Below are 25412 nucleotides of genomic sequence, written 5' to 3'. Positions count from 1 at the left end.
TATATATATATATATATATATATATATATATATATTTGAATTTATTATTTATAATTTGAATTTTAATATTATTTTATTAATATTTAATATTAATGAGTTGAAATTTGATTAAAATATGTTAATTGGTTGATTATATTTTTTTATATTAAATTTTATAATATATATATATATATATATATATATATGTGTGTGTGTGTGTGTGTAAAAATATATTTTAAGAGATGTCGATGAAAATTGAGAAAAAGAAAAGAAATGAAACAGGTCAGACCCGAATCGTGAAAATTGCAAACTAATATCAAATATTTCAGAATGCAAGTTTTGTCAATTCGATTTCAAAATATTTTGAACCGGAGCTATTTTTCCAAGTACAAGTAAGAGGTGGTATACAACTACCCAAAGACAGCAACGCAGGTGGGGATTGTTTTGGTAATTTGAAAAAAATAAATATTTTTTAACTTCTCATTAAGAGTTTAATTATAATTTTCTTTATATTAAACTTATGAAAAAGTGATCAAAAAGAAATTTATATTAAACTTATATTAATGTATCTGTGGAAGGGCGAACTCCCGATCCGCGGATAATATCCGCGGAAAGGGAAACGCCCGTTCGACGAATATTTATAGCGGATACTTAAAAAAAAAGATTAAATCTGAGTTTTTAAAATATAGATCTAACGGCCCCCATACAGTTGTTAGATAACCCCATTCCGGCAACCGGTTGGTAGGGAACATGACCCTGATTACAATTACAGTATTTTGTATTATTGAAGTGGTGAAATCATACATATAATCTAATATTTTTATTTTAAAATAAAAATTTCATGGGATTGAAAATACTCTTCATTCATTAATTTAGCAATAAAGATCTTCTTAACATTCTTCGGTAGGATGGTAATGAAAGTCATAATTTGTCAGTATTAAAATTTCATTATCACTTATTTATTAACAAAAGTTAAATGAGTAATATAATAAAATGGTGTAGCCAAATGTCATATTATCCTCTATTGTATTTAAATAATATATTTTATTAAACTCAACTTAAATAATAAGAACATACTAATTTTAAAATATAATCAATTATTATAATGAGTATTATTGGAGCACAATCCCTTACGGATCTCTTAGCCAACACCAGGTGTTCTAATATTATTAGTTAAAATTTGAGGATAGTAATATATCATTAGTATTTTATATTATTAATGAATAAAGTAAAGTTTTATTAGTAGGTTAACACAGATTCAATATATTGATAAGGGTTTTGGAGTGTCACTCCGATATCTTTTATATATCCGAAACCGAGAAGTTATCCTCTGTATGATGATGATACGAACAATAAATCTGTTATCCTCAATATGAGTTGATATCAAAATGATTATCTGGCTCTTCTCACTTCTTAGAGCAAAAATTGCGTGTCATGCTTTTGACACCATGAAAGTGTGCAAGAATTATTTGAGGTCAGACCCAATATGACAGAATAAGATCACGTTTCTATTTGAGATTTAAAACTGACAGATGAATTAGGAAATGTTTGTCTACGGTTTTCTCTACCTAAATAATAGCATATATGAGGGCATAATTTGCCTCGGTGATACTATTATGTTCGATGATACTATTATGTGTGTGACTAGTTATGGTCATGCCCGTTGTTACTAAACAAAGAAATTAGAAATTTATTTGAACTTATTTTTGCTTATTTTAGGACTTGCAAGACGAGAAGAAATGATGTTGAACATACTAGCATGCTGCACAAATATAAAAGCAAACATTAATTTTAAACAAATTTACTAAAACTCACACTGAGCTATTGCATGTTGAAGTGGGTTGTAATTCGAGCCGAGCCGACCGAGTTTCGAGCCAAGTTTAATCGAGCCGAGCCGGCTTGTTTAACTAATCGAGCCTAAATTTCTGCCCGAACTTGACTCGTTTAATTTCATGAGTCGAGTCGAGCCGGCTTGTTTAGCTAAACGAGCCGGTTTTAACAAATCGAGCGAGTCAGCTCGTATAATTTTACACTAAATCGAGCCTAAAACTCTACATGAACTCGGCTCGTTTATTGCCGGAACCTTTGCTCGAATTCGGCTCGTTTAATGAGTCGAGTCGAGCCGAGCCCAGTTAAACGAGTTCAAGCCCGGCGAGCTCGCGAGCAGCCACATTAATTTTAAACAAATTTACTAAAACTCACACTGAGCTATTGCATGTTGAATACACAAATAAACATAGACCTGACCCATTCATCCAGACAAAATGTACATAACAGTTCTTTCACGCACAAAAGTCAGAAAACTGAAATATATTCTTCAAATGTAAGGCCACTGATTCAAATATTTTAAGAACATGGCACAGCCACAGGCATGCTTATGATAATGAGAACAAAAGCAGATGCATTGCAAAGTCTATGCCGTCAATTTGATGATGAAGCACCTCCATATGATGATGAAGCACCTCCGCTCTCACAGTCTGCATGGTTTAGAATCCAATTAGTGGGAATGACAATAAGGATTAACGACAAGTACAAATTTTAATTAGTTTTCATTCAAGAAATGCTTTCATTAAACTAGATTTTGAGGAACTTCTAGGGCATCTATATATATATACTCCCTCTGTCCCCGTCAATTCTTTACATAACTTTTTAGCACATTTTTTAAGACTCATTTAAAATATAGTTCCATTATATATTTTTAACTTTTTTTCCCCCTCAATAAAAGTTTGATGTTTAAACTTTTATTCAAAAAAAAAAAATTTAGAAAAAATGTTATGGCACTATACTTTATAGGAGCCTCAAAATACGTGCAAATAGTGAACATAAAGTACCTAGGGGGACGGAGGGAGTATATGACAGCAAGTCTGCAGCCACAGTCCAAAAAAAATTCTGACTTTTGAATATTGAAGCTAGATATGCAAGTTTTAGGAGAGATACTACATAAGAATAAAATGTTGAGCTAGAGCATTATAACTAATGTACTTCAAATTAGAGATCTGAAGAAATTGATAGGACTTCTAATAGTTAACAGCCTCTATACAAATCGAGTTATCATTTGATGTTGGTGTTGAGTATACAACAACGAAAGCAAAACCCAAAAGCGAATAAACAAGAACAAGAAAAATAAACGACAATCACACAAGACAAAGATTTTACGTGGTTCGGAAAATCCTACTCCACAAGCCACACTAATTTTATTGATCTCTCACAATTTGTTGTGTTGTGATTTTACAATTACATGGGAGTATTTATAAGAGAAGAAATTGGCCTAACCAAAATAGGAGTCTAACTTTGAAATATCTAACTCTAATAGGAGTCCAAATATTTCTAACCAAGTCCTATTCCGAATCTGACTCCACAAACCCAACAATCTCCCACTTGGAGTCTGACCTCATCTTCACTTCACTTCACTTGTAAATCTAGTAAAATCCACTACTTCAATCAATAACTCAACTAGTGCGGCGCCTTCTCATCAATCAATTCTGAAGGCCAGTTGAAGCTATGCAAAGCTTCAACTTTTCACTGGTAACCACCGTAGTCAACATATCTGCAGGATTCTTTGAACCAAGGATTTTCTTCAAGGACAAAGTACCATTGCTAATCAACTCTCTCGTAAAGTGATATCTCAGCTGAATATGCTTCGTCCTAGCATGAAACACAGGATTCTTCGCAAGATGAATAGCACTCTGACTATCGCTATATAAAGCACTGTCCGCCTGTTTCCTGCCCAACTCCTCAAGAGAATTCTTCAACCAAATCATCTCCTTGCTAGCTTCAGAGATAGCCATATATTCTGCTTCTGTGGTTGAAAGAGCAACACTCTTTTGAAGTCGAGACATCCAACTAACTGCGGTGCCACCCAAAGTGAAAATATATCCCGTAGTACTTTTTCTTGAATCCAAACATCCACCCAAATTTGCATCAGAGAATCCTTCCAAGATATCATCTTTCTTGTTGTAACGTAATGCAATCTTGGATGTACCTTTCAAGTAGCGCAACAACCACTTGACTGCTTCCCAATGCTCTTTCCCTGGATTAGACATGAACCTGCTAACAACTCCCACTGCATGAGCAATGTCTGGCCTTGTACACACCATAGCATACATTAAACTACCAACTGCAGATGCATATGGAACTTTAGCCATATATTCCTTGTCTTCATCCGTTTTAGGTGACTGCTTCTTTGTAAGATTAAAGTGAGCTGCCAACGGTGTACTTCTGGTCTTCGCATCCTGGATACTGAATTTCTCCAACAATTTCCCGATGTACTTCTCCTGGGATAATTTTATGGTACCTTCAGATCTATCCCTCATGATGCTCATACCAAGTATCTGTTTTGCTGCACCCATATCTTTCATCTCAAACTCTTCAGACATCTGTCTCTTTTAACTTGTTGATTTCCCTCATGTTTGATCCTGCTATTAACATGTCATCAACATACAACAACAATATGATATATGATGAGTCAAACCGTTTAAAGTAACAACAATGATCCATTGCACTCCTTGTGTACCCATTCCTCATCATAAAGCTGTCAAACTTCAAGTACCATTGTCGTGGTGCTTGCTTCAAACCATACAAGCTTTTTATAAGCTTGCAAACAAGGTTTTCTTTTCCAGCTATCTGAAAACCCTCTGGCTGTACCATGTAGATGTCTTCATCAAGATCACCATGTAAGAACGCGGTTTTAACATCCAGTTGCTCTAGATGTAATTCCTCAGCAGCCACAATACTACACAATTCTGATAGTAGTCATCTTAACAACCGGAGAAAATATATCAGTATAGTCAATACCCTTTTTCTGTTGATACCCCTTGACTACTAATCTTGCTTTGTACCTCTTGCTGCCATCAGGTTCATCTTTGATCCTGAACACCCACTTATTTTGTAAAGCCTTCTTCCCTGCTGGTAATTCTGTTAAAGACCAAGTATCATTTTTCTCAAGAGAATTCATCTCTTCTTCCATGGCTGATTTCCACTTAACTGAATCATCCACCTGAACTGCCTCTGAATAACACTGAGGCTCTCCATCCTCGGTCAATAACATATAATATGCTGAAGGTGAAAATCTTTGTGGTGGCCTCACAGTTCTGCTAGATTTTCTTACCTCAGCCTCTGGAGTAACTGGAACATTATCAGAACTCCCACTATTTCTTGCAAGATCTTCTTCTGTAATATCATCAAGCACCGCCTTCTCTTTTTCAGGTTGTTCCTTTGTAAATTCAGAATCGACTTCAAGCTTATCCTTATATACTGCATTCTCATTAAAAGTAACATCTCTACTTCTAACAACCTTCTTCATTTGTTCATCCCAGAAACGATAACCCATATCATCTGAGCCATAACCAATGAAGATACACTTCTTTGCTTTCGGATCAAGCTTGTCCCTGTCAGAATCTTTGATACGCACATAAGAAACACACCCAAAAACTCGCAAGTGTGAAAAACTTACTTCCTTTCCTTGCCACTCTTATTCTGGAATCTTGAACCCCAAAGGAACTGAAGGTCCCCTATTTATGAGATACGCTGCTGTGCTAACTGCATCTGCCCAAAACATCTTTGGCAACCCTGCATGTAATCTCATACTCTTGGCCCTCTCATTCAAGGTTCTATTCATGCGCTCCGCAACTCCATTCTGTTGTGGTGTCTCTGGAATAGTTTTAATCATTCTAATCTCATATTCTGCGCAATAGCTTTTAAACTCATCACTACTATACTCACCACCATTATCTGAAATCAAACTCTTAATCTTCAAACCAGTCTGATTTTCAACTTCAGTCTTCCACTTCTTAAAAGTAACAAACACATCCGATTTATTTTTCAGAAAATAAACCCACACCTTTCTAGTGGAATCATCAATGAAAGTGACATAGTAGCGAGATCCTCCTAGTGACGCAACTGTTGTTGGACCATATACATCCGTATGAATCAGCTCTAACTTCTCCGCCTTGGGTGTCCTCCCTGATTTTGCAAAAGTAACCAGTTTCTGTTTTCCAAGAACACATGGCTCGCAGAAACCAACTTCCACATTCTTCAGCTCTGGAATCTTCCCCGTGGAAGCTAACAACTTCATACCCTTTTCACTCATATGTCCAAGCCTTTGGTGCCACAAACTCGAAGAACCAATCTCAACTGCAACTGAATTTACTTCACAGCTAGATTGTTCAACAATATACAACGTCCCCTTTTTCTCTCCGCTAGCAACAACAAGATTCCCCTTTATAACCTTCCATTGTCCGTCTCCGAAAGTAACTCGATACCCTTCCTTGTCTAACTGACCCACAGATATCAACATCTTCTTCAGTCCAGGAATGTACCTTACATCTTTCAACGTCCAATCAGATCCCAAAGAGGTTTTGAGATTAATATCTCCCATGCCCACAATATCCAAAGTCTCATCATCAGCCAGACGAACTTTACCAAAATTTTCAGCTCTGAAATTTAACATCAAATCCTTGCAAGGGGTAGCATGGAATGATGCACCAGAATCCATAACCCATGATTCAACAGAACATTCAACACAGCAAATTAACGCATCATCATTCACCACTTCTTCAACTATATTAGCCGAATCATCCTCTTTCTTCTTACCTTTAGGAGCTGCGGGAGCCGTACACTGATTTCTGAAGTGACCTTTCTTTTGACAATTCCAACAAACAATATCCTTGCGATCTTTGGATTGTCCTCTCTTTTGTGACTTCGATCTGTGACGCCCCTGATTCTGTCCCCTTTCGGTCTTTCTGCCTCTACCCTCAGCACTCAACAAGGAACTTGACGACTCTCCTGAGTTTCTCCTACGAATATCTTCTCCAAGAATCGAATCTCGAACTCCATCAAAAGTCATCTTACCACTCCCTGATGAATTAGAAATTGCAGTGACAAATCCTGACCAACTATCCGGTAAAGAGGATACCAACAATAAGGCTTGTACTTCATCATTGAATTTAATATCCACAGATGTTAGTCTTGATAGGATGGAATTAAATTCGTTAACATGATCAGCAACACAATCACCTTCATTCAATTTCGTGGCAAATAGCAAGCGAATCAGATATACTTTATTTGACGCAGATGGCTTCTCGTACATGTTTGATAACGCTTTGATCAATCCATGAGTTGTCGTTTCCTTGACGATATTGTAAGCAACGTTCTTCGCCAAAGTTAATCGGACAACACCCAGAGCCTGCCTGTCCAATAACTTCCATGCTGTCTCATCCATTGAAGCTGGCTTCTTCTCTTCTAGCGGTTCATGTAGCTTTTTCTGATATAGATAATCTTCTATTTGCATCTTCCAAAACCCAAAATCTCTTCCATCAAATTTGTCGATCTTTATTTTCCCATCTTCTGCCATCGCTCCCACTCGCCTGAAAAACCTCGGCTCTTGATACCAGTTGTTGAGTATACAACAACGAAAGCAAAACCCAAAAGCGAATAAACAAGAACAAGAAAAATAAACGACAATCACACAAGACAAAGATTTTACGTGGTTCGGAAAATCCTACTCCACAAGCCACACTAATTTTATTGATCTCTCACAATTTGTTGTGTTGTGATTTTACAATTACATGGGAGTATTTATAAGAGAAGAAATTGGCCTAACCAAAATAGGAGTCTAACTTTGAAAAATCTAACTCTAATAGGAGTCCAAATATTTCTAACCAAGTCCTATTCCGAATCTGACTCCACAAACCCAACAGTTGGCATCGTTGGGCGATAAGATTACCTTTACATATGGATTTTGTTAAAGTTTCCAATAGTACATCAGGGGAAATTCGTATCAAAATAAAGTGAAAATATTATGTCTCCGTAAACCAGTCTTCCTCTGCTAAGATATATAAAACCTGTATGCTACACATAGAATCTCGTGATAGGGGACTCACAGAAGATGTTCCAAATGACACATGGCATCATGACACGGGATACATACACATTGTAGTTTGACTTTACCAATGCATTGATGTCAACTGTATCGATTGCATACTCGAGACATCTTTTGTGCGTCCTACCTTATCCAGTAAGGGACAAGCTCTTTTATCTTGCTGCATGTCAGCTTATAATCGGCCGAAACTTGATGTAACTTGCATAAAATTTGCAATTTATCATGTAAAATGAGGAAGGTTATTGAGGTGAGAGTAAGGGCGAGTGGAGGGAGCAATTTTCCAAAGCACAACACAGTGAAATTGCTAAGCTTTCAGTCACCACTAAAGTTGCCTAATTATAACAGGTTCTTCATAGCAGACTGTGTATTTGCACTTTTATCCACATAAATAAGAGGTCCTATTTAAATAGAATATAGCAACAAAGTTGATTTGTATAAGAAGTTGTGAAATTGTGGATATTTTAACTTAGTATTTGAATATTAAGCAATGAAATTTTTATAGTATTTTTTCAAAATCATATAAAAAACCTTTTAAAAGATAACTTTTTATTGCCAATAACTTTCATAGGTAACAGAAAAAATGAGGAAACAAGCCTAAGTATAACAATGGAATGATGATTTACCAGTCATCGGACGTTTTTCACGAGCCTTATCTATGGCTTCAACAAGCCTTTTTGCATTGACTGCCACAGTTAATGAAGCTTGTAGCACCTGCGCTGCAGCATTACACTTTGCAGTTGCTTCGTCAGCAGCTTCCAACAAAGTTTGATTACTGTACATGTTCTCTGACTCTGCTTCAATTTTTCGTGTAAAATGAGAAAGGTTATAATGTTCAAAGCAAGAAGAAGTGCAGGAAGCAACTTTCAACAAGATAATAAAGGAAAATCATTCATATACCCCAGTAGAAATATGTCAATAATAATATTATCTCGTTGCTAAAGGGTTGTTCTCATTCCAGGACCCTGCTAGTAACTATGCTCTAAACAAAAATTAACTATATCCCAGAAAAAAGGCCATGTCTGACTCTGTACTAGAGTTGCCTTAAGAGAAAAGGTTCTTTCTAGCAATCTGCATCTTTAACTTGATATTTAATTATCAAAAGTTAACATTTTGCACACATATAAAATAAAAAATGATTACCTTATATACAAATATTTAAACAATTAAGAATTCATATTTAGTGCATTTTAATTTTCTGTTCAAAAACTTGGAAACCTACATAAACATCAAGAAAGTGATACACTACATAACATCCAGTTTGAGGTCTCTTTCTTAACAAGGTTTATTCTGTTATCGGTTCCATAAAGTTAATAAACTGCAGTCATGTAACATTTGTCAAGCCATTTTCAGGACCAAGAGAAAACATGATAAATTAGCATAAGAAGTATAATTAAATGACATTTTACCAGTCATTGTATTGTTTCTGAGAGACTCCATCAAGGCTTGGTAATGCCTTACAGCCATTTTTTCCATGCTACTTGCGTCCTGCGCCGCCCGCACTGCCACACAGCACTTTTCAAGTGCTTTGTGCACAGCTGCATCAGCCTCCTGTGAGGTCATATTCCTCACATTCTCCAAAACTGCTTCGATGTTGTCCTCAGCAGCGAGAACTTCATTTTGATTCATAATTTCTGGTGATGATGGAAAAATAATCTGTCAAAATCAAGTAACTGTGAACTTGCTGCAATCCAGTAGCAATCCCTTTCCTCTAAAAAGATTTATCTGGTCACCTAAGGCCTAATACTTAAATTAATTATTCAATACTGTATGTTACATCTCTTCACCTAATGTTTTACCCATATCCCACTTCACTTGGACCATATTATTCAGTAAGGAACAAAAAGTTACCTTCTCAATAAACCACATATAGGGTGAAATATGGTTTAAAGCCAATTCAAAATTCGAATACACGTTCGTTTAGTTGCTTTGCAACATTTCTCTTACAACATTTACCCTATGCAAAACATCTAATGTAATCCATTACCACAACGAACATCACATATTCAGATACTATTAACTAATGAATATCTATGTTAAGATTGCAACTGCTAAACAATAATGAAAATAATCAACAAAGATCTATCTGGGCTTTAGGAGGGCTAGTTAAAGATAAGTGATAAGTGATCTTTTTAATAGAACGATGGTTCAGTTGTTTCAAAACTTTGCTCTTACATCGCTTTACCAGATGGTAAACATCTATTGTGATTCACAACCACAATAAAGACATCTGATATCCAAAGACAAACAGTGGCTGCTTTGATCACTTGTGTTGAAGATTACGTGTGCTGCTAGAGACATACACAGGTCACAGATGGTTTGGCAACTTCTGCAACTACTATCTAATTATCAAAAGTAAAAAAATCTAAAAGCTTTAGAAGAGGTAATTATTTATGTTATATAATATTTGTATATCTTATTTCTATGACCATTTAACTTAAACAAGATTTGGCCCTTAAGCTGTTACAATAGAAACGGAAAACTTTGTTTTGGTTCGGCCCTTCAAAACCGGCCAAACCAAGCTCAGCCCTAACTTGGTATCAGGGCGTCTCAAATGAATTTCAGACCCTAATCAAATATAACTAATAGGCTTCCATGTATTAATTTTAAAATTAGATTTGATATGATACCTTTTATCATTATGCAAAACCAAATGATATATTATACAATAAAAGTAATATCAACACAATACAATACTATTAAAATAGAAACATCAAAAGTCATGGTGGGACAATCGATCGGTATTTGGGCCGGTCCAAGCTTATTAAATTCAAAAACTTTAACGGGCCTGACAATATTTAAATATCCGATTAAAACACATGAAGAGGTGTTTGAAAAAGATATCACAATAAAATAAAATAGCAAACTATTTTCACTTCTTAAAATCAACCACATGAAGATAAGTAACGATATTAATATGATTTTGTTATGTTATTCTTCATAATATATTACTACACCACAATATGTTTATATATGTATACATAAATAAAGATATGAAATTTTACTCGACAAGAAAAAGATATAAAATTCTAAAAAAATGTGAAATTAAAATAGATGTATAATTGCACATGTTGAGCATGAAAAGATAACATATATGACGCAAGTGATATATATAACCCACCTTGGGCTAAAGTGATAAATGCGAACGTGAGATTGTGTAGGTACTGGTAGGTGCATGAATTTGGATTGAGTTACCCAAACGCTATGCTAGTCATCCTTTGAGATCAGTCAAGAAGCATGCTCAAGCTATCCCGGGCACAAAATAAATATATACTATATACAAAAATAATGTAACAATGTAAATAAGTAACATGACATAAATATGTACATACATAAAAATGTTAAAACCATTACCTAAATCCATGGAAGCCCTAGTGGGATTTCAAGATTTCAACATGTTATGTTATATACATAAAAACCAATTAAATTCCTCAACAATCTATCATATCACACAATTCTTTAAAATTTGTTGGATTTAAGAGTACCAAGCAAATACTACCTAGTACTTTTTAATTATTGATTAGATACTTATCAACCACTAGAATTCAAAAAAAAGAAAAATAAATTAAGTGACCTGGTCCAACTCACATAGAAAAGTTCCTATGCAGATAAATCATGGACATGCGAATAGATTGACCCGTAATTTCAATATATTCGTCAAAAGATGCACTCAAAGATGTTTCCGAGGAGTAGCTCAGTTAGCTAGGTTTGTCTCTTTTATATGGGTCGTGGGTTTTTTTTCTCCCGATTGGGTCCCAATGATGTTTAACCAAGAGAAGAATAACGAAATGTACTTTATGCACAAATATTAAAAAAAACATGAACAATTACATGTTTACATGATTGAGAATATGAACGATCATACAACTATTAAAAAGACAAAAAAACTAAAATTTAAAATTCACATCAGACTCCATTTTTGCTACAAGCGGGAGGGATGTTGAACCACATACTAGACGTTGATTAAGTAGATATGAAATCTCTTAAAGACAAAAACTAATTTATTAATAAAAATACGGAACTTAGTGATTCTCAACCAAGGGGAGAAACAAACCAACGAATAAAAATATATATAAAAAAAACAAATTATAAGGGATAATCATGAAATGAAAGCAAAGATTTAATTTGATGGCTCTAGAATGCCTAAAGCTCCCCAATTAGTGTTGGCTTTTGATCACATATAAAAAACATATGTTAAAACCAAATTTCTGAAACCTTAACCAAAGATTTATGTAAATACTATTAATTAAATGCTCGGAGTCTTACCAGCTAATGAAGTGAAGAACAGTGACACAGAAACTGAAAAAAGCTCGAATCACAACGTATCCCGCTCAAGAACGCTTGTTCGTCTTTTTCTCTCCCTCTCTCCGATCTCACTTTGGTGATCTTTCTCTGGTCACTTATCCAACTATTACAAAGATAAAAATTGAGCATCAAATTCTCGTGAAACTCCAATTCTGCTATAAAGGGGCAGGGATCTTGAACTATATATTATATGTTGATTAACAACTATATATTAAATGCTAATTAACAAGATATGGAAGCTCTTTAAACAAGAAAAACATTTATTACTATGGAGAAGGAAGTGAGTGATTCTCAACCAAAAGGGGAAACAAACCAATCGGGGAATTAAAATATCAAAAAAAATTCATAAAAGATTATCATGAAAGCAAAGATTTGATGGCTCTGTAATACCCTAAATCTCGGAAATTAGTGTTTGCTTTCGGTCACATAAACAGGAAACATATGTTAAACCCGAAATTCTGAAATCCTAACCGAAGATCTATCTGAAAACAATTGATTAAATGCTCGGAGTCTTACCGGTTGATACAAGTGACGATCGGCGATAAAGAACATAAAAAAAAGTTCCTATGAATCCGAAATGCTTGGTCGTTGCTTTCTCTCTTTCCTCCGCCTCACTTTTGTAAGCGACTAGTCCTGTGCATACAATGGCAAGATGGAGGCTCCGAAACCCTAATCTTATTATATATGTCATTATAAATCATTATTTTTATTATATATTCTATTATAGAATACATATAAAATGTGATTTTAATATAGAATACCAAGACATATATATATATATATATATATATATAATATAAATAATTCAACACTTAAAATATGAACAAAAAAGTTAACTTCCAAAACAAGTTCTAAAATAAAAAAAATTCTGGATGATTATTATTCTGTTGTAGAATCATGCTGGAATATTGCATAATTTTCAACAAGTTCTAGAATAAAAAAGTTGAATAATTTTGTTTTCAATCTACTAATTAAGATTTGTAATTATATTTCACAAAAAATATAACAAATATATACATATATATATATGTATACATACACACACAATTGCTCAAATACAAACCATTAAAAAATAAACTAAGAGAGACCACCGGAAACATCACCCACCGCACTATATGTTATCACCCACCTAGGACTTGCCCCACTCACTCTATCCTGGGCTCACTAGAGCCTTGCCAAGACTCCGGACAGGCTCCAGACAGCTCTAAGAGCCAAAACTAGGCCCTGCCCAGGCCACGCCTACTAGGCCAAACTCTCAACCCAACCCATCTAGGCCCATCCTCCTCATTAAACAACCAAATTATCCTTCTCATGGTACTAACTAAACAACCAAATTATTCTCCTCACGCTTATTACAATATAATTATCTCAAGTTAATTAAAAACAATATATTTTTTTGGTAACTATTAGTGTATTTAAGATGATTGAATAAAACATGGAATTCGATTGATGAACAAGATTAGTGCCACCAAGGGAGTATAAATTAGACTTGTCAATCGTGTTGTGTAGTGTACTTTCACGATTCGTGTACTTAAAGGTGAAACCTATATTCGAATTCGTGTACCTAATCTCAAACCATACCCGTTTTGAATCGTGTCATGTACTTTTTGCGTACATTTAATATAAATATAATAAAAAAATTAATTAAAATATATTTTAAAAATACATTTTTTATGTATTATAATGAAATATATATTAAATTTCTATATTTGTATACAAATTCGTACATGTATATATGTTATATATATAAATATATATATTTTTACATGAACATGTACTTATTTTCTTAAAAATATATTTATATCGTGTAATTTCGTGTATATAAAATAAAAACCCAACCCCGACACTAAATTCAACTTGTATTTTCGTGTTCATGTACCGAATATTGAAAACCAAAGCAAAACTTTTCGTGTCCGACAAAATTTCTAATGTTTCACTTTTATAGTATAGTATAGATAGCATGCTTATTGAGTCGACGACTAGTCGCCGAATGGTTGCCAACTATTCGGAAAGTCGGTGGATCTGATTACTCGAGCAGCGACTAGGTAAAAAAGTCGTCTACGGGTAAAACCCGACCCGACCTAGTGATGACCCGGCCCAATAGGATTTTACCCGACCCAAATAGGGTTTTTAAGCAATACTTACACTGGATTCCAGTTCTCTCGTCAGTTTCCTTCATCTCTCCTCTCTCTCTCTCTCTTTCTCTACTCCTTCATCTCTCCTCTCCTCTCTTTCTCTCTTCTTCCTCTCCTTTTCATCTTTATTTCACGACTCATATGTATATACACACTCGTTGTGTGTGTATATACCGGGGGTTTTGGGCTGGGTTGTGCGCACGTGGGTGGGCATTAGTGTACTACTGCTTTGATTGTTTTATGTTTTGTTTTTAAAACTCAATTCTAAATTCTAGTTTTATTTGAAAACTTTTATTGAAAACATTTTAATATTTACTTTTTATCCAGTTTTATTTTAATTATTTACTTTTATTTTTAGAAATTAGATTCTACTTTTATTTTACTTAAAAATTTTGATAATTATTTATTTTATTCAGTTTTATTTAATTAAAAACGTTTTAATAATTATTTTTAAATATTAATTAATTTTAAATCATATTTAGAATTATTTTTTCCATCTTTTATATTTAAAAATACCATTATAATTTTATTTTACTTAAAATATTTTGATATTGATTTTATCAATCCTGTTTTTTTAACTAAAATTATTTTATTAATTATTTTTTTTCATAATATTTATATTAAAAATTATATATATTATAATCTTTACTATATATATATATATATATAGTAAATATATATATATTTATATATATATATTTATGTATATCACGACTTGACGACTTGTTTCGACTAGTCGGACGACTTGTCGACTAGTCGATTCCAAGGTATCCGGGCGCCCAATGTCGACTTGTCGACTTAATAAGCATGATAGATAGAGATATGCTTCATTAGAAACAAATGTTAAAATAAAAACTGGAAACAATCACAAATTATTTGAATATAACCACTAAATTAGAAATATTATTTTTACCCCTTATTTTACACCACATACCAGCCCGCCCTCCCACCCACCACCTACCCTACCATCGCCACCAACCCCCGCCGCCGCCCAATCCCGATCTTCCTCTTTCCCAACTTATCCTTCTTCAGCGACCTTACTTCTCCTTTTCCAAATTATAAAATTTCCCTCAACCAACTTTGTCATCAACCCGGTTAAAGTAAAATTGATGAAATCAAATAACAACATCCATATCCTCCAGAGAGATAATGATTTTAATGTCAGAGAGTCATTACGCCATTCTCACGAAAATTTCTCATGACACAATGTACAATTATATATTATAGCTCACAACAGGTTAGTCCCATACATTTTCTTAGTAATATTGAGAAAAATGTAGTTAAATTGACTTTTTCTCTAACATTATATTAGTAATATTAATTAAGAGAACACATTGCCTTGGGCACACCAACAATTACATAATTTGACTGACATGTAGGTAGCAGACTATATTAATTGACGATATAGCTTTAGTCTAATCAACTTCTCAAACATAGAATTACCAGATAACCTTTCACAAAAGATTAGAAGTAATGTAATATGAGCTATATAACAAAAGCATATCGCTAAAGAGTATAAGCCTTCAGCAATCTTTATTGAGCATTATTTCTCAAAAGAGTCAAAAGAGTATTAGAGAATGGCTAACCTTATTCAGAATTGACTCTGTCGCCTGAGAGTGAATAACATAAAATTACAATGTATCCAAGTGAAATCCCTGAAAACATTACTTTTGTTCAGCGGCCTTGCACAGTTCCTTTTTCAATATGTTTTACAGAATGTATCCCTAATATTGTATAAAATTATATAGGTATTAATATTAAAGGGAATTGTCAATCCTTAATTAAAATATTCAAGCCTTATATCAAAACCTGTATAGCAAAGATAAAATAAACCGCCAATATCCAATATACTTTTGAATTTTGATACTATATTGATGTGGCTTTAGTTTTGAAAGTTTTACTTAATCGTCAAGAAGGCAAAACAAGTTCAATTGACACAATCAGATTTAGTACTATTTTTACGAAATGCATAAACAGAATACTAGTTTGTTCTCTCCTAAAAAATTTAACTTGGTCACTAATCATGATCATCACAATAAAACATAAGTTACTACCATTGTTTCTAGGATTCAGAACACAAATGGAAATTTGAAGATTTAACATTGTATCAAGGGGGGCTGAATAAATAAAACCAAATACTTCGAGGACCTCCAATTCGAAACAGAAGCTAAGAATGTCAATCAAAAAAGGCTGCTAAGAAACAAAGATAAGGTAGTCTAAAAAACGTGTTTCAGATAGAAATTCGCAAGAACACTTCAAAGTAGTACCACGAGACGTCTTTATCTTGTCTATAGCCTTCAATAATACACAACCTAAAGTCATTTTGTTAAGCACCTAGATACCACAACAACGAGATTTATGACTTAGGCCTTGTTTACACTTTAGCTTATTACAACGCAGGAGGGACTAAGCTGACCCAATTTATCACAACTAAAATGTCTAATTCCATTTCAGACAAACCCCATCGTAAGTGAATAAATCAAAGCTAAGAAAATTATAAGCATATCTAACCTTGACACTTGTATTTCTGAACCGTTGGTGGGACTTGTTTGAAACTTGGCGCCACAATTTCAACATCCCAGTCAAAAACACTGCCAAGAACTGTTCGAGGCTTGGCACCACAATTTTAACAATACTGCATTAATTTTGTAAAAGTTGCCAAAAATCAGCAGATCCAACATCTTGGATAGGTGGATAGAACACTCTTCAAGGTTTTTAATCAACCTGCGTGGTAAAGGTTACATGACAAAAGTAGTGACAAATTTTTTGCATGACACAACCATAAGAGACGAGTCAGCTAGATAATTTTTTTTGGAATATTTTATACTTTAGCACAATGTTGTGCTTTGTAAACCACAAAAGTAAATGCTTACACACTACTGTGTCGTGATCCCATATAAGGAGGTTCACGTTTATCTCAAATTTAAAAGAAAAGTTTCTGGGTCTCTCATTACTGTGCATCTATATATATAGGCATATTCTCTCCCATTGTCCACTAAAGTTTTGGAAGTCCCATTACCAATTGCTTTAGTTCAAAGTAAAAATCATAAACTTTACAAAGGGAAAGATTGTAAGTTGTAACTCGAAGTAGTCTCACGTTGAAAATCTTAAACAGAATATTTATACGAATAATTTAGCTTGACGAACTCCTATTTAAATCTTAACTTCCTTGAATCCCACCACGCAAATATAAACATGCTCAGTAAAACTTTATAGAACATGTCATGTTATTATTCCACTTCAATCCAAACATCAAGATGTACACTCATATGTCACAAGACCTTAAATTTATGGATACAATAAAGCCCCTCTAAAATAATATTATTAGGGCCTACAAAAATACTCCCTCCACAGCTCCATCCCAAATTAGATCTAATTATATGAGGCAGTTGAATTTCAGCACACAGTTTAAAGTGCATTGACCACGTAGCTCCGTAAATTATTTATTTCATTTTCTTGGTCAAAGCACTTTAACATGTGTGCCCAAAAGTTAAGTAGCTCATTTAATCCATTTTACATCTTAGAAGGTATGTATGACTAATGTCTTCTACCAATTAAGGGTATGCACGTGATTACATGCATCATATTTGTGTCATAAAGTCAAGGATAACATAAAAAAAAAGAGTCATATATGGTTTACGAACAAGTTGTTATAAGGCATTTTATATCATCATTTTGCACTTAAGTTGTTATAAGATGAAGTGTCCGGTTTCAATATGAAAAACCAGACTCAGATCCGGTACCCACACCCATGTCTTGTCCGGTCAAGCCAAAATCGAAGAGTCCGGGTAACCGAGCGAAAGTATCATTACAGACGGATTCACAATTATATTGCTCTGAAATAATTTAATATGTGTTTTAGCCAATGAATACATACAATATCCATAGTTTGTGGGATTTCCAAAAGATTTACTCATGTAACACTTCCATCCAATAAAATTATCATGAATTGTACATCTTCAAAGTTTATAAACACCTCTTATAAATACAAAGGGAATTTGCAACCTACAAAATTCACAACTACAACTAGCTCATTTAATCCATTTTACATCTTAGAACAAGTTGTTATAAGGCATTTTATATCATCATTTTGCACTTAAATTGTTATAAGATGAAGTGTCCGGTTTCAATATGAAAAACCAGACTCAGATCCGGTACCCACACCCATGTCTTGTCCGGTCAAGCCAAAATCGAAGAGTCCGGGTAACTGAGCGGAAGTATCATTACAGACGGATATCATGAGGGGTTTATCCTAATTTAAAATAAGGAAGATATGACCTGGAGGTGATCACTTTACAGGGTATCTACTATAAACACGATTTGATGTGAATATATCGTGCAACCTAAGAAATGTTTCTACAGACAAACTTCGAAATTCCCTTTATTTTCCCTCCGTTCTAGTTCAAAACATATTTACAAAACATTCTAAATCAACAAAATGCATTGATCCATAGAAAATTTGAGTTAGATTTCAGAATTGGATTCTAACTCGAGTTAGGTATTTCAGAATTAGATTATAATTTGTATAAGTTTCAGATGGCTATATATACATAGTCATATTGTGTTTGATAGGCGTGTTCAAGATGTAGACTTAGGTATTGCTCGAAGGCGGATGCTTGAGTACTGTGAGCCTTGAGTATCCAAGTTTGGTGGATTGTATTATTGACTACAGTTTTGATTAATAATACAAGCTGGGACGTGGATTTTCCGCGTCATATATTTTTGTGTGTGTGTTTTGCATTAGAAGTTGAATCTCGTATTTTTATCCCCAACACACATGACATCACAACACATCATATACATTCATTATATTTGACATAAATACCAAAGCATTAATGTCATGTGTATGTGTCACATACTTAAGACCTAGGAAGCCCATACTGATCAAAATGGGTGTGGTGTGCATGTCCTACTCAGCGAATCGGCTGAGGTCGGTCCGACTACCCATGTGGCGTGTCAACACGCATACGGGGGACGGCCCTTTGACACGGGGGTGACGTCCATGGACACGACCCACCTTAAAAATGGCCCAATAACTTGCTAAAGCCTAATAACCTTCTTTTAACCTAAAATTACACCTCTCTCATCTCTGTTCTCTATATCTCTTTTACAGCCTCTCTTTTCTCTCATCTCCACATCTTTTTCTTTTCTTTTATCCGCAAATAATGCTTTAGGACTACACTTATACAAAAAGAGAGGGTTCATATTTAGAAATGTTTGATACCAATTAAACAAACTTGGAACGACAAAGTCTTGAATATTATCTGAGATAGATTCTTCTAGGAATGAAAATGCATCAAATGAATCTTATATTAGATTACCACTTATCGTAAAGACATTATATTATATTATGAATGAAGTTTGACATATATGAATCCTATTTTATTACTATTATTAATTTTTTGTGCCGAGTCCCGTATCCGGGTGTCTTTGATAGTTGGCGAACCCCCGTGTCTTATGTCGTCGTATCCGAGTCCGTGCTTCCTAGCTTAAAATACGTCTTATAAGTATCCAAACTTTAATTACCCTCCGGCATATGCTCTTTTATATTACTTCATTTCGGCTAATGATTCGCCCAAACCAATATCTTATAAAGTATGTAATCTGTTATGCAACTAGGAGGTTGTTGTAGTGATAATAAGGACAAGTTGAACGAGAACTTACAACAGCACAACACACGGAGATCATTTACTTTTAATTCTGCACTAAAGTTGGCGAATTTATAATATTTTATCCTAGCAGACTATTTGCACTTCTGTCTATATTAAGACCAAAGTAGTACGATCTATATGCCTTTGCGCTAAGGGTTAGAGTTATTTAAAATATATCCACATTAATAAACTGCAGTCCACATCACATCAGTTGTCAAATATTTGCAGAGGCAATAGAAAACATGAGAAACAAGCTCAAGCACAACAAATAAATAACGTTTTACCGGTCATGGGACAATTTTTAAAAGTCTTGGATATAGCTCCAATAAGCCTTAAAATGCGTCCTTAGCAGCTTCCTCTGGAGTTTGGTGACTACATATCTTTGTTTCCGCTTCAATTTTTCATGTAAAATGAGAGGTTGCAGTGCAGAGAATAAGAGCAAGCGCAGGAAGCAACTTTTAACACAGAAACAAAGGAGAATCACATATATATACCCACTATTCATATGCCAGTAATTCAATTTCTATCTTTGCTAAAGGGTTGTTTAGAAGGTTAGCAAAGAGACAAGCCTGCTAGCAACTATCCTTCTAAACAACCTACTAACCATAACCCAGAAAATGGCCATGTGCAGCTAGGTAAAGTTGCCTTTCATCAAACGGTTCATCCTAGCAAAATTTGCATCTGCACATCTGTACCCAGTATTATCTTATGTTCTTCAGTACTGATGCTCTAAATATCATCCAAAAAGCTATTTTCTAAATCAAGTTGTGAAAACACTGATAATTTCACTTGATAGTATGTTGTATACATATATATTTAAAAAAAATGTTTACCTTTAATATGAAAATATTACTCCCTCCGTCCCACTCATTTCTATACAGATTTTTTTGGCACTATTTGGCACGCATTTTAAAGTTTTTATAAAATATAGTTTTATAACTCATTTTTAAAATTTTTTGTTTTTGGATAAAAGTTTAGATATTAAAGTTTTATTCTGAAGGAAAAATAATAATAATTTATCGGATTGTATTTTACAAGAGCCTTAAAATGCGTGCCTAGCCATCTGTTCCAACTTCCAAGTGTATACTTTTTACCGGGACAGAGGGAGTAACTTACAGGTAATAACATTCTTTTTCAGTTTGAATTCTGAAAGAAAACCTATATACACATTATATAACATCCACTGAGAACTCCCTATCTTAACAAGTTTTATTCCATTATTGGTTCCAAGAATATAATAGAATGCATTCCATGTCATATTTGCTTTCAGCCATTTTCAGAAAGTATAGGAAATATGGTAAAAAAAATATTAAATCCTATAAGAAAATGAAGATTTACCAGTCTTGGGATACTTCTTGTGGGCATCTTCTATGGCTTGACTGTGACTTGCTGCTTTTCCTTGTGCCTTGCGCACTGCCACATGAGAATTTTCATCTGCTTCATCTTCAGCTGCATCAGCTTCCTTTAGGGTCATATTGTTTATTTTTTATGGCTCTGCTTCAATGTAATCATCAGCATCAAGGGTTGCAGTGCAGAGAGTAAGAGCAAGCGCAGGAAGCAACTTTTAACACAGAAACAAAGGAGAATCACAGATATATATACCCATTATTCATATGCCAGTATTTCAATTTCCATCTTTGCTAAAGGGTTGTTTAGAAGGTTAGCGAAGAGACAAGCCTGCTAGCAACTATCCTTCTAAACAACCTACTAACCATTACCAAGAAAAAGGCCATGTGAGGCTAGGTAAAGTTGCCTTTCATCAAACGGTTCATCCTAGCAAAATTTGTATCTGCACATCTGTACCCAGTAATTATCTTATATTCGTCTCTAAATATCATCCAAAAAGTTATTTTCTAGATCAATTTGTGAAAACACTAATAATTTCACTTGATAGTATGTTGTATACATATATATTCAAAAAAAAATGTTTACCTTTAATATGGAACTATTACTCCCTCCGTCCCACTCATTTTTATACAGTTTTTTTTTCCCACTATTTGGCACACATTTTAAGGTTTTTATAAAATATAATTTTATAACTCATTTTTAAATTTTTTGTTTCTGAATAAAAGTTTAGACATTAAAGTTTTATTCTGAAGAAAAACAATTAATATAATTTATTGGATTGTTTTTTACAAGAGCCTTAAAATGCGTGCCTAGCCCTCTGTTCCAACTTCCAAGTGTATACTTTTCACCGGGACAGAGGGAGTGACTTACAGGTAATAACATTCTTTTTCAGTTTGAATTCTACAGGTAAACCTATATACACATTATATAACATCCACAAAGAACTTCCTATCTTAACAAGTTTTATTCCATTATTTGTTCCAAGAATATAATAAACTACAGTCCATGTAATGTTTCAGCCATTTTCATAAAATATAGGAAATATGGTAAAAATTTATTAAATCCTATAACAAAATGATAATTTACCAGTCTTGGGATACTTGTTGTGGGCTTCTTCTATGGCTCGACTGTGACTTGCTGCTTTTCCTTGTGCCTTGCGCACTGCCACATGAGAATTTTCATTTGCTTCATCTTCAGCTGCATCAGCTTCCTTTAGGGTCATATTGTTTATTTTTTATAGCTCTGCTTCAATGTAATCATCAGCATCAAGGGCTTCATTATCACTCTTACTTGTTCTTCAAGAATCCTTCATCTCATCCAGTAAAGGAACTTCAGTTTTGACTCATCACTTCTCAGAAGGATCCATCTTTACTTCCAGTAAACACGGAAATAATCATTGTGCACGTCAAGTGATTGAAAACTTCCTAAAATTTCTAGCAAGCCTTTACCTGTCAAAATGGAAACTGTGACCCAAGGTCTAAAGACTAAAATTAGACATTCAGTACGGTTCTTCACATTCCCTTCTAGGATTCTACTGACATCTCACTTTATTTAGACCAGGTTCTTCAGTTAGCAACCACAAGTACAATTCTAAACTAGAAGATACACTTGTTTTGTTGCTTTGCAACTTTTCCCCTACACCGGTCACTGGTTACCCAGTGCAAACTTCTACTATGGTCCACTGCCACAATAAAAAAAATCGCATATACAGATACTATCTATTCCTGCTTGATGTTTTTTTAATGTTATTATTTAGGAATAGATAAAAATGGAATTCACTATAAAGTTGAATTATACATTAGTTTATGACAAATATTATAGATTATAGTAGAACATAAGAAAAGGGTTTTTGCCCCCCCCCCCCCCCCCCCATTTATTATATGTTTTATTATAAGCAGTAAAATATGTATACAACAATACAAGTGTACAAGGTATACGGGTAACAACTTGCGCTGCAAGTCCTCGTTGAATAGAAAATCTAATTCTTCGAAAAACATATTCAGCCGAACCTGCAGCCATCACGTTCCTGTTCACAACTCTCCTAAGAAACTCAACAGTATCAGAAGCTAGGAACCCAAATGTATCAAAAGTAAACGGCATAAAACTATGTTGGTTATCTCTGCATGCCTGATCATCTTTACAGACCCAGTTTTCTTGTACTTCCTCGCAACTTTTCTTAACCTCCGTGCTCAAACAAATGGATGGGACCGAACAAGTAGTACAATTAAATCAACTCTGGGACATCCAACAAAAACAAACCATACAACCACACACACAAAGAATATGCCTTCACATACATATACACAAACACTATACATGCATATATTATAAAATTAAATCTACTGGAGCAAATAAAGACAGGTACGAAAATTGGCAAGTATAAGACGTGGATTTGGCGTGGAATCAAAATAGATGGATACAAACATGTTATTACAATGATGAATTAAGAAAATATATAGATACAGACAAAGCAGAGATAATAATTGGACATACCACTGAGCGATCTAGGTAGACATGAGTATAACTGTTCCTGCGAAAAAAAACAACTGCGGAAGAACATCCTATCTTTTCGCGATCAAGTGAAGCCCAATTGTCGTTTCAATAATTTGACCAAATTTTGTTTTGATGCATCAACTTATAATAAAGTATAAACAAATGAGTAGATAGGATTTTGGAAGTGCGTGCATAGTTACACCGTAGGGGGCCGGTTACATGTACACAATCCTGCAGGAAATGTAGGTGTACACCATCAGTGACTTGAAGTTACTAATGGTGTGCATTAAATAAAGTACATCAGTGACATGATCTTTCGGACGCATGAAAAAAATATTAAATAGCTACGTTAGTGACTTCAAGTCACTAATCAGTGACCGGAAGTCACTGATTTTGAGCGAAAAATCTAAAATGTCGGTATTATCCCTCTCACCTTCAGTGACATGAGATCAGTGATGTTGCATTTAATTTACATCAACCAACAATGTACCAACACCCCAACTACCTAGTAAAAAAAATCATAAATAAGGTCACTAATGAAATGAAATCGTTATATTAGCTCCCAAGACTATAGCGGTGGAAAATTTTTTAAGTAAAGAACATCAGTGATTTCAAGTCACTGTTATAGTTCTGGGGATATCCGTGACCTTAAGTCACTGATGAAAACGTTACAGTAGCTCCCCAAAACTAGAGGGCTGGAAAAAATTCTAAGTCAAAAACATCAGTGACTTGAAGTCACTAATGTAATTCTGGGGATATTCGTAATCAGTGACTTGAAGTCACTAATGTAATTCTGGGGATATTCGTAACCTTGAGTCACTGATGAAATCGTTAAAATAGCTCCCCAAAACTAGAGGGCTGGAAAATTTAAGTAAAGAACATTAGTGAGCTGAAGTCACTAATGCGTAATCTTGGAAAAAATTCTAAGTAAAGAAAATCAGTAACTTCAAGTCACTGTTGTAATTTTGGAGATTGATTTAGAGGTTTGAAAAGAATCCTAAGTAACAAATAAGCGACACGGGAAAAAAAAATTCCAAGTCAATACTAGTGACTTCAAGTCACTGACATGATTTTAAGTAAAACTCCAAAAAATGTTGATTTTTGTTTAGCATTTGATTAACATAAGGTATAGGAGCTTCGTTATATCTATAATTAACGAAAAAAACTAAGTTCGTGATTTTTTAAGAACAATAATAAAATGAAAAGGATGGAATTTTGCACAAGTTCAACACAACACATATTATCTTTTCAATTTAGATGATTATATTGCTTAACATAAAAACTCATCACTTATAACTAATAATATAATTTATAATTTTTATAATCATCCAGACATATTTTTGAAAAATAATTTTACTTACAAATAATCAAAATACAAGTCAAACCACTAGTTGACTGTTAGAATATCAAACGGAAAAAAATTATTTTTTTCTAAAATATTTTTTATACCATCAAAATATATAAACTTTGACATCCGTACGGTTGGATCATCGAGATATATTTTCAAAAAAATTGAAACGACAATACATGATAAAATACTACTTACATATACAAGTCAAACCACTAGTTGACTGTTAAGATTTCAAACGGAAAATAGTTATTTTTTTCTGAAACTTTTTTAATATC

General features: G+C 34.0%; 1 protein-coding gene across 23 annotated transcripts; it reads right to left on the bottom strand.

Annotated features, from left to right (window-relative positions):
* Positions 1-2151: 2151 nt before the first annotated feature.
* Positions 2152-24003, bottom strand: LOC135146777 (uncharacterized). 23 transcript variants are annotated; one of them, XM_064088940.1, is made up of 11 exons: positions 23787-24000; positions 22380-22741; positions 21285-21743; positions 20231-20635; positions 16807-17019; positions 15882-15950; positions 12677-12834; positions 12122-12263; positions 9265-9511; positions 8482-8652; positions 2152-2456 (listed from the first exon to the last, which is right to left on the bottom strand). In XM_064088940.1, the coding sequence occupies exons 9-11, from the start codon at positions 9482-9484 to the stop codon at positions 2401-2403; spliced, it is 447 nt and encodes a 148-aa protein (XP_063945010.1). In that variant the 5' UTR covers positions 9485-9511; positions 12122-12263; positions 12677-12834; positions 15882-15950; positions 16807-17019; positions 20231-20635; positions 21285-21743; positions 22380-22741; positions 23787-24000; the 3' UTR covers positions 2152-2400. The 23 variants fall into 23 exon arrangements, with proteins under 23 accessions (XP_063945010.1, XP_063945005.1, XP_063945009.1 ...); XM_064088935.1 differs by lacking the exon at positions 12677-12834 and having other exon boundaries at positions 20231-20401; positions 20551-20635; XM_064088939.1 differs by lacking the exon at positions 12677-12834 and having other exon boundaries at positions 20231-20337; positions 20551-20635.
* Positions 24004-25412: the final 1409 nt, after the last annotated feature.

Source organism: Daucus carota, chromosome 3 (genome assembly GCF_001625215.2).
Source record: "Daucus carota subsp. sativus chromosome 3, DH1 v3.0, whole genome shotgun sequence".
NCBI lineage: Eukaryota > Viridiplantae > Streptophyta > Magnoliopsida > Apiales > Apiaceae > Daucus > Daucus carota.
The sequence above is the reverse complement of the archived record's forward strand: the minus strand, read 5'-3'. Positions and strand labels throughout refer to the sequence as shown.